Consider the following 10,489-nt stretch of genomic DNA (forward strand, 5'->3'; position numbering starts at 1 on the left):
CCCCTTCGATCATGTACAAAACCGGAGATGTCAAGAGACCTAAAGTCATCTCGTTAAATTCATCCATGTTTTTTATCTTATCTTCCACGCTGCCCATGTACACAAATTTCTACTCTATCCATCGGTCCTTTTCTTTCTTTGGGATTCCGCTTCGGCACCCATTCGGCTCAATTGAGGATTTTGCGGACGGGCTCTGGCGGCCGATCGGGTCTGGCCAACCGATACTTCCAAGGTTAGATTTAGCCGCCAAGTGATTCGCCACTGCGGAGAGCGGCCCCGCTTTCTTCTAGAAGGCTTCTAGCGCTTCTACAGCTTTACCAGTATTGTACGAGTGTACGAGTGTACATCCTATAAGGCTAGCATGGATGGGGAGAGGGGGGGTGGATTGTGGGAGAAGCTTAGACTGGTTTGGAATAGCTTAATTCACGTGAACGGGGTTACATAGGACGGCGGAGTTTAGAAGCCGTCAATCAGAAGCTCGGAAGCATCTGCTTACATAAAGATGCTGGCTAGCACATGATTTCGACTCCAGAAAGAGACCGAGAAGTTTAATCCAATTTCGGTCTACTTCAATTGGGATAGCGCTTTTCTTCTCCCCCTTCCCCCTTGTATTGCATTGTGTTGTGTTAATAACGCCGAAAGATGCCTACTATGCAAGTGAGGGGAAGGAAAAAAGAAGGCAAAACAGCAACGGCGTTACACGACACAGGTGGTTCGAAGGAGGCTGGCAAATAAAAGATATACAGTGCAGTTGAAGGCAAATATGAGTACGAGTGTTCAGACCTTCCCTTTTGACTTTTCGAGTCGTCGCTCACGTTACGCGTTCCCATCCCATGTAGCCGTCTGGCCGAAGAAGGGGAAAGTTAGAGATAAGCAAATAAGTTTGTCTCGTCTCCTTACCGCGTGCTATGCTGTATCAATCTTTAACAAACATACATACAGTAGCAACTAGGTTAGACAGAAGCAAATATCACATGTCCAGATACACATACACATACACATACACATACATACCTTACATATACATATACATATATGTACCGTGTGCTGCACACCCGAACCCTGCGGATTCTCTATCCCATTTGTCAGGGAAGATCTTGATGTACAATCCCAACCTCCTGAGTCTGGTCTGAGACGAAGCTATGTACCAAGAGCCGGAGAGAACATCCAGCAGCGTGGATCGCGTCCAGTTTTACGTTTTTTCTAACCACGTGGGGCCGAGACGTCGGGACTTCTAAGCTCTAGTTCAGATCTCGTAAACATATACTACTGGTTAGTTGCCATATATACAAGTATGTTCGTCTGTATAATGTATCTGTCTAGATATGTGGTGGTATACATGTCCAAGTACATCCATCCGTCCATCCATCCATACAGTAACTAGTTCCTCCAGAGTGGAGCGCACCAGATAATTTCGCGGGTGCCAAAAGTCGTCATCAATAGCTCAATGGAAAATTTCTAACGGACAGATTCTCTCCAAACCTCCACAATTTTGTTTCCTTGCAACAACAAAGGAGAATATGTAGGACCTAGGTAGAAATTTCCCACCCCCCCTGCTGCTACGTAACGTAGCCTCCGAGGCTACACAAAGAGCCGCTACGGTGCATCGGATGTCAGATGGGAAGAGACGGCAAACCCTCAAGGTAATTCGCCGATCACTCCTAACCGTACGTAGCTAGCTGCCCGCGACGCGGCGACCTGGATCCCTGGTGGTCTGATGCTGGGCGAGCGGTGCGGCCTATAACCGTTACGGCGCCGGTGAGCGAGAACCTTATATATGTATCGGCCCCGAAGCGCGTAACCTGAGGACCCACGGAGCCTGCCGGTAAGAAGGCTATGTAACGTCGGTCTGACAGTGCCAGCGAGGAGTGTTTCTCGGTTGCCTACCTAAATCAATAGTTTCCCGAGCAGAGATCCGGGCCAGCGGAATCGGCTACATTATCAATTCTTTGCCCAACATAGCATGTGACCTACGAGATAATAAATAGGTGTCTATGTGTGAAGAGAATCGAATCCCCATTGTATTTGATCCGAGTCAGCCCGCGATACTTAGGAGGTATCTTAGGTACCTACCTACATATTAGACGCAGCCTGATCTCTCCGCAAAGTATTGCAGCTCGAAGGATTACCCATCGAGGGCGACCCCATGGGCATGGCGCTCGGGAAAACTCTAAATAACCTCCCTAAGCCTAAGGGGAATAAAAAAAATATTATATTCTTTTTTCGACTCCAATAAAAATAATATTATTTTAAATTTAGCGAATTTAATTTTGGGCAGCGCGCACCACCCGACCTTAACGTCAGACAGAGTTTGAGCCGCATTAGAGCAGAATGATAAGACTAGCTCGAACCGAAACCCTGGGAAGAGAGTAACTATATTAGTAGAGTCTGTCTAATATAGGAAGAGACTTTGGCTTTGGCTTTTGGCTTTCTCCTCCCCAGCCTCATGAAGCCAGCTTTAGCAGCCACCATCTTGGCTCGAGAGCTGCAGGCCACGCGTGCCGCTGTCAGCTAACTACACGTACATCATTACGTGATGCCCACATCCCCAGGCCTCCCTCCCAGGTAGTATAGGGTAGGGTAATATAGTGTCCCCGACACACTGGATCAAAGCTTCGTTTAGATACCATATGATCTTTTTAGGTTTTTTGACAAGGCTGGACTAGGCAAGGTTGTTGACTTCGTCCCATCTCTATGTACCACAGCGACTCGTGGCCCATCCATCCATTCATTTTAGCTTAGCGAAAGTAAAATAATCAAGGTAGGCTATCAGATGTAAGTAGGACTTCGGCCGGAGACTTGTCCGGTACATACTTCACCATGATACCATAGTGTCCAGTTTATCAGACGCTAGGTACCGTCCAGCTGCCGGTATGTAGCAGTACATACCTCCCTAGCCTTCCCCGGCGGAATTGGCAAGGCTCTAGGTTAGCCTACTGTGTTACTTACCGAGGTAGAGAACAACTTGAATAATAGCTATTTCGGCACATTGACGACGTCATGTTATTCCTGGGGAGGACCACCAGCCTGCCCATCAAACCGGCTTATAATACTACGGTTTCACCAACGCTTTAGTTCGCTCCCGCACGCGTCAGTTAATTATTTGACTTGACTTGCACTGGCTTGACCTGAACTGGCCAAATATCTATTTTTAGGATATTTAAGTAAGCCAGTCTTTTTTTTTTTTTTTTTTTTTTTTTTTTGCCTGGTTGCCAGTTAAAGTGAGGCTATATAGACCTACTTTTATACGTATTCACGTGGTATAATTGGTGGTTATTAGATTATAAGTGGCTTGTTATGGCTGGGGCGTTAGGTAAATGATAATAAAAGTCATTTATTTGACTTGACTTGCCTACGACCAAGCTTTTAGTAAAAACTTGCTTGACTCGGCTTGTTGAGACCGCTGACGCGTGTCCTCTGGCTTAGTAGTAGTAGTAGCCTCAACTCCTCCCTCGTATTTACGGATAGACAGGCCTCCGCCGCTGGGAAAAGCGGGAAAGCGGGAAAGCGGAACCCCATGGCGTCGTTTTTTTCTTCTTTTCGGTTTTCAGGAGAGGAGGGCGTTGCGTCATAGGTAAGTTGGTATGTAGGTACGGTTGGGTGCGCTACACCTTACATACTCGATCCATCTGCTCGGGATCTGTGGATTGCGTTAGCGATCTAGATAAGAACGATTTGCGCTGCGGTTAGTGGAAGTTTATATTGAGGGTGAGTGTTGTCATGTTACCGAGGGGAGGGGACGGGAGATGGGATGAGATAGACTAAGAGTGAGACGATAAGCTCTGTTAGGCGATGAACGTGCATCTTAGACTTGGAGGCTGTCGGGATTGCTGGCTCGTAGAGTTGCTTAGTAAACATCCGCGCTTTTATGCTTCGCGACGCGTCGCGTGTGCGCTGCTCCTTGACACCTGATAGCGGTCTCGTGCGCGTCTGAGATATGTTTAATATTAGCTATTGGTATCTACTATCGTAGTTTGTCGCCCCAGTGCCCGAAATGGAAGGTTATCTAGTAGAAGCTCAGATATGTTCATTAATAGGTATAGTCTGCGTATACTAGAGACATGCTTCGGGTCCGTTTGGAACGAAGGAGATCATGTTAACCTAGTCACGAAAAGGACTACTGCTAGTATACATGCCAGTAACTGTATCGACCATAGTAAAAGGGGCTCCCTACAGATACCTCCGGTAATATCGGTCCTATCGGATATATTGAACTTTAAGGAGATACAATCCTACCTTACCTAGCGGATCGAACTTGAATAAAGCCGGTTAATGCGTGAATCGTTTCTGTAATTTGGACGCCAAGTATAATAAAAAAAAATCAATCTCATTCAACAGTTGTAATGCCAATACTCAAGCCCACAATATCGTAAACGCTACAGTTGATCAATCTAGGTTGAGGATTTCGGACTCAGAAGAGTATTGCAGAGTACATTGACTTGACGCTACAATCCTTGACATTAGAAGAGAGATATCGATGGATACTTATATGGCTGTATCTAAAAAAAACTTCCTACAAGATAATACAAGACCCTGGAATACACTGTTTAAAGGATAGTAGGTGGTGGGATACAAAGAGCGAAAAAGGATAAGAAGCTGGAAGCGGTATAGCGATCGAATACCATTACCCTATGATTTGGCAACCTGTATGTGAGAGGTTATACGTAAGAGAAGAATTTCCAGATGGTAGATTATATAGCGTCGACGTAAGTCTAAAAGTCCATGTGCTTAGCCTCTTTGTAGTAGCAAGGCATACGCATAATGCTTTTTATTTTTTATTTTTTACTGTTGAATCAATTCCTCATTGTGGAATGGAAGAAACCAACCTATAATGTTTAGGCAACTAGTGAAATAATTGTACTCGTACTAGAACCGTAGCTATCAGCTGGGGTCATGTAACTAGCAATAGCCGAGTTTCGTCATGAAAATATGGCTACTAGGAAATGAGAACGAAAGGAACTAGATTCAAGTAATCTCATACAGGCGAGTGGTTCAATAGTTTCCCCTTAACTGGTTGCAATCTATTGAGTGTTAATTGATGAAATGCGATAGAACTCTTGATACTCTAGGGTATAGAAGAGATAAAAGCTAATGCATAGAGTTAATATTTGACTTGGAAAAGGTATCTCGTAATTGGCCGATAAATGATGAAACCCCGTCATGGAAGCCACCGCGTCAATCCACACCGAGCAAGAGAGGGTCTACCACTTAGGCTCGTCCCCTTCTACCTTAGGCGTCGCAAGTTCATTTCTATCAGCGAAGGGATCGTTCTCATCTTCGTCTGCGTAGTCATCTTCATCCGAGTCTGGAGGGGAAGGTTGGCGAGGAGCTATCACTGGCTTGGACGCAGCAGATGGCCGCGGAGGCGGCATCGGCCTTGGGGGAGGGCTTGGGTTTATACTGAGTTGGGCCATGTCCGACACAGGGCTAGACGGGCTTGTCGGCGACATTGCCTGTTTGTGCTTCTCGGCTGCCACTATCTCTAGTCAGTAATAGATATGGATGTTATTTACGAAAGGAATAGCTTACTCCTATAAAGATGTGCTTGTTCAGCTAATTCGTCCTCCGAATCGCTATCGGCGTCGATAGAACGATCTAGTTGCTCATAAGTCATAAGGGCAACCACGAGTTCGTCGTTAGCATGGAGAAGACCACCAAGCCATTGCTCATCTTCAACATGGTGAATCTACCAAGGTAAGCAAATAGTCACGCATTCAACATTGGGCTAAGACGTACGTAGCGTAATATTTTTCTTCGGAGCTTTTTGCAAGTCTCGAATCGCTGCACAGCTGAGGGGTTTTCTGAGATCCTTTCGCGTTCTCGATTTATGCTTTGGAGAGCATTGGTTAAGTTCGTGGCCGCGAGGGAGGACTCGGCGATTGCGACTTTCATGGCGTCCTTTTCTGCTTCAAGATTGAAAGGCTTGTGCTTTCCCTTACTTTTTTCCTTATCTTTCTTCTTCTTGTCCTTATCCTTGTCCTTAGTGGAACTAGAGAAAAAGGAACCAGAACCAGAGCCGGATGATGATTTGACATGGCTGAATGACTGTACAGTTTGGGTGGGCTGAGGAAAGGCAACGGGTTGTCGCGAGGACGAAGCCTGAGATGGAGACGTTGGGGAGGCCGGAGTCTGTTCGGCTTCGTCCTCAGAGTCGCGAAAGGGGTCTTGCTCCGTTTCACGCAAGACCTTGGATTTCGCTTGAGTGACAACTTGTTTACGCCGTGGGAGTTCCTATCATGGTTACTCTTTAGAGCTCTAAGTTTACCTACCAAAGGTTTCTTACCTTATATAACATAGCAATTCTTTCGAGACCTGGTGTATTCTTATACTCTGTAGCCCAGCCTCTGAACAGCTCAGAACATTTCTTCTTGACATCGGGATCAGACAAGTCCGAAGTGCCACACACTCGTAAGCGCTCAAGCAATGGTTCATCTATAAAGGTCCGCTGAAAACGAGGACCGGCATTCTGAATTAAGCCATCAAGAAGCACAAGAGCTCTAAGCTGTCTGTGGACACTACCGTACTTCAGCTTTTTCCTCAAGGCACGAGCAGCTTCTGCGGGGCCAGATGCTTGGAGTTTGATGACCTCGACTAGGTCAGGGATCCCACTAAGATCGTCTTCTTCAAACTGCTCGCTAGTGAGGCGCTCAACGGTCACGGTGACAGCCGAGTATGGTTTCTTCTATTAGGTAGGTTAAAATAGTTCGTACATAATGGTAAGAAGTTACTTTATTTGTAGTTCTTAGAAGTAAATTGAAGTTAAAATGAGTATGTGAAAGTATACATAGGTATATAGGTATATAGGTATGAATGGGAGTGGTGGTTATAGGGAGGCCTAAGATATGGAATCTATTGGTGCGGAAGTCTTATCCGGAATTAAGACATTATGAGACTTTAAAGGGGTATGCAACTTACCTGGGAAAACATGGTCGCAAATAATCAAACTAATAAAAGTGTATAGTGTATTTGGTATAATATTTAGATAATTCGCGACCTCGGAAGAATCGAAGATGATTAAAATATGCCTTTTGTAGGCTGTGGTCGTGCGTGATATGTCACAGGCTCACAGCCCCAAGGTAAGCAATATGTGCAATATCAGGTGTGCAATGCGTGTGAATGGTGAGGAGGCGCACAAAGTGAATGTTTCGCACCGAGGCAACACAAGATAGTAAACAATCCCATCTATCATCTATCAGTGACTCCAGGCAGGTATACGTATGCCCTATACCCCTTCTGTGGTACCTAGGCTGGCTGCTGGCTGACTCTAATGTACGTCCTTAAACAGAAACAGAGAGTCTGCTGCAGTACCTAATGCAAAGGCTTAGCGCGCAGCGTCAAGGACCAGGTGCGTTTATCTGACTTTTCCCTGTACGATTGAACTTTGATCGGCAGAACACGAGGGAGGACCTCCGACGATACGGATCAAAGTCAGCACTACATACATGTAGCGACATGTAGGTATCAGGCAAGATTAGAAGAGGGGGTGAGTTCAAAGGTGGGAAACCGATTTGGAGCGGGGTGCGATAATTAGTCTAATCAATATGTTACAATGATGCAGGAATGAAGCAGTGGTATGTCACTTCTTTTAAATGAATCACATCTCCATCTTTAATTTTTTATTGAATTATTAAGGTCTCTCCTTTAACCAACCTAAATTCTAAATGGCTTTACTTAAGGTAGCACACCTGCCTCTTTGTTCTCAGCTATAGACTTGGAAGTTGTCCTGTGAGTAGTTTCCTTATTTGACTTGATGCAAGTAATTTCATTGGACTCGAGTAATTGTTGAGTTATGTAAAATGTATACAAGAGGTAGGAACTACTCGTAGCTGACTCATACATGTACTTACACGTAGTTACCAATTTGACAAACAAAGCTATTATGCAAAAGCCATTATACAATTGACTCTAGCCCTTTCACTTTTCACCTTTCACCTTTCACCTACATCACTTATACAAGTATCCCAATGATAGACGTCCGGGTATCTTATAATGAGTAAATTTAATCAATCAAACGGTCAGAGGCATTGTCTCCCTAAATCAGCACCAGAAGCCTCACCCCACGTTCATTTCGATGTTACTGCAAACATTAACAAAGAAATACGGAATGTCTTTTCAGGAGAACTCATCCATAGCGCTCAAAATCGGAGTTTGAAACGCAACCGAGAGATGTATGAAGAGAATGATGGCATAAAAAACTCACCTCACAGGTTATCTCTACCAGCCGCACCATCTTCTAGTCCCTTTCAGACACTAAGAGTCACCAAATCTGGCGCCACAAATGGCAACATCTCTCTTCCTAAAATAGAAGATCCGCAAGATCCTTACCACATAAAGCAGGGCCAATTTATCGATCCTCGGTATCCACTAGGACATACCACTATCGAGCAGTTAACTCCTCACTCCACTCTAACACTATTCAAACCTGGGGACCAGCAGAATCATAACGGCGTAGCGGGGTCGTCGAAAGAATTGCATATAGTAAAAGGTTCTCTCCTAACTGAGAACTCGAGGGATTTTCCTGTGGCGCTTCCGTATACGCCCAAGTCAGTCGGTGCTTCCTGGAATCCGAGCCATGGCAATCCAGTTGGTACAACAGTTGTTGCACGATCCCCCAGCCTAATACATCTCACCACAGTAGGTAATGCGCATCCCTGCAATGGCGCTGACAACGACAACGAAATTCTAGGCAAATCGTCTAAACCGGATAATCTGAATGCTGACGCCAGCGGCGATGTCCAAGACGAATATCCCCTTGACGGTGACTTGATGGAGGAAGACATGGCCTATCTTCTCGGAACGGCCCTCGATAACGTCCAAGAAGCGTATATACCCCCTTCTAGCGTTGCTCAGGCATGGGATCGTGACTCAAGGTCGGCAGTTGAATATGACTCGACTCTACAACACTCATCCCCAAATGAACTAAGCGCCTCGCACATAGTAGACATGGCCGAGGACCCTAACATCAACCAGGATGATCTTCTCGATGAAGATGTCGATTGGAATATCGTATATGCTATGACGAGCACAATTCTGAACGGCGCATCGAGTACCAACCTCCAAGACACAGCTAACCCTTCGCTACAAGATCAAACCACTCGCGCGGAGGAAATTGTCGGGTGTGATGCTCGCATTGAGGACACGATGCCCTTGAAGCCATTCGTACGACCGCCCTTCCCTGAAAAGGTCCGCGATCGTTCTGCCGTCTCGGAATTATCGCCGCGTACGGTACTGCGGACCTGTTTTCGAATAGGGGAGTTGGTCAACCAGGCGATACATTGTCTAAACCATCGGCAGGACGTAGTCTTCGAGCTGTTCGCGAGGGTAACGTATTCAAGCCGCGAGAGTCTTCAAAGAAACCAACATTTCCAGTTTATTGACCTATTTAAAGATCAGCTTCCATACCCCGCGGGCGTCCTCTCGAACTGGCGAGTAGGCACGCAGCTGGATCGCCAAAGTGCGGCGTTCTTAGGTACGAGGGCGGAGCCCAAATTATGCCGTTGCGTATGCAAGCCCAGGAGAGATCCAAAGGTTGCAATCGGCCTAACTCTTGTCGTTACTGCCATCAGAGAGATTGACTGGGCGGGTATCATATTGGCCAAAAATACAGTCTGCGGGGGATCGGATGATGCAGCCCGAGATACTGTCACACAATAAAAACTACGAGAATCAATAGTGGGCTGATGGATGGACATGTAGAGGAGTGTCAGTACCTGGGTTAAGTATATGTCGATGAGCTTGCTACGACACAGGTGGAGAAGAGCTTTGGGGGAATGTCGTAAAGGAGGCCAATCGTCTAATGCATTTAACGATAGCTTTTTCTCCTGTCTATACACAGCAGATGGGTGCATAATCGCTGGTGGTCAAATCAAGTAGAAGAAAGTAAATTGCTGGGTAACGTCCGGCAGCCAATGGTTCCAACATATACATGAAGATAACATGATACTGTGCTAGGACTAGAACCCAGTGCTTAACATGTTGGTAGAGTCTACCAAGTAAATTTGAACCAAAGTTTGAGAGTGGAGTGAAATAGACCTAGCGCTTTAAATTAAGATGGAGAGGAAGGGGTTTTGATATGGTACATGATAACATAATTGCTTTGAAGACTCGTAGAGGCGATTTTAACGGAACGAATAAGTTTTACCTAATAGAAATCGTGTACTCAGCAGGAGAGAGAGATAAAGCGTTGCTTACCTAGGTACCTCGTTGAGGTGGATGAATATGTTGAATATGCAATGCTGCATCAAAATTTTTTCTTGGTAGAGGTGGTAATAAAGATAGTTACAGGTAGGTTGTTAGGAGGTAGTTTAGGTTAGGAGGTAGTCAAGGTACCTAGGTAATTTGTATGTAATTATTAGGGTAGCTTATGTATATATTGCTAGCACATACAGTCATACCCCCGTTTTTCCTCCGTGTCCCGTATTTCCCCCTTACATACGTTGCACACGTCACGTGCCGTTCCATCTCCACAAGATCTTAGCTAGTACCTACC

General features: G+C 45.6%; 2 protein-coding genes across 2 annotated transcripts; one reads left to right on the forward strand and one right to left on the reverse strand.

Annotated features, from left to right (window-relative positions):
- Positions 1-4,832: 4,832 nt before the first annotated feature.
- Positions 4,833-7,130, reverse strand: F5Y00DRAFT_49838 (uncharacterized protein). Its single transcript, XM_048013733.1, has 5 exons — positions 6,916-7,130; positions 6,284-6,682; positions 5,737-6,231; positions 5,530-5,686; positions 4,833-5,476 (listed from the first exon to the last, which is right to left on the reverse strand). The coding sequence occupies exons 1-5, from the start codon at positions 6,925-6,927 to the stop codon at positions 5,202-5,204; spliced, it is 1,338 nt and encodes a 445-aa protein (XP_047865687.1). The 5' UTR covers positions 6,928-7,130; the 3' UTR covers positions 4,833-5,201.
- Positions 7,131-7,799: 669 nt separating this feature from the next.
- On the forward strand, positions 7,800-10,299 carry F5Y00DRAFT_234739 (uncharacterized protein). The gene has a single exon (XM_048007463.1). The coding sequence runs from the start codon at positions 7,990-7,992 to the stop codon at positions 9,652-9,654; it is 1,665 nt and encodes a 554-aa protein (XP_047865688.1). The 5' UTR covers positions 7,800-7,989; the 3' UTR covers positions 9,655-10,299.
- The last annotated feature ends 190 nt before the right edge of the window (positions 10,300-10,489 follow it).

Source organism: Daldinia vernicosa (assembly GCF_022497035.1).
Source record: "Daldinia vernicosa strain CBS 139.73 unplaced genomic scaffold F5Y00scaffold_18, whole genome shotgun sequence".
NCBI classification, from domain to species: domain Eukaryota; kingdom Fungi; phylum Ascomycota; class Sordariomycetes; order Xylariales; family Hypoxylaceae; genus Daldinia; species Daldinia vernicosa.

Coding starts and splice junctions, on each gene's coding strand:
- F5Y00DRAFT_234739 (XM_048007463.1), top strand. CDS start 7,990: ATGAGTAAATTTAATCAATCAAACGGTCAGAGGCATTGTCTCCCTAAA.
- F5Y00DRAFT_49838 (XM_048013733.1), bottom strand. Junction 6,232..6,283: donor GAATTGCTATGTTATATAAG/GTAAGAAACCTT, acceptor TAACCATGATAG/GAACTCCCACGGCGTAAACA. Junction 5,687..5,736: donor GAAGAAAAATATTACGCTAC/GTACGTCTTAGC, acceptor TTACCTTGGTAG/ATTCACCATGTTGAAGATGA.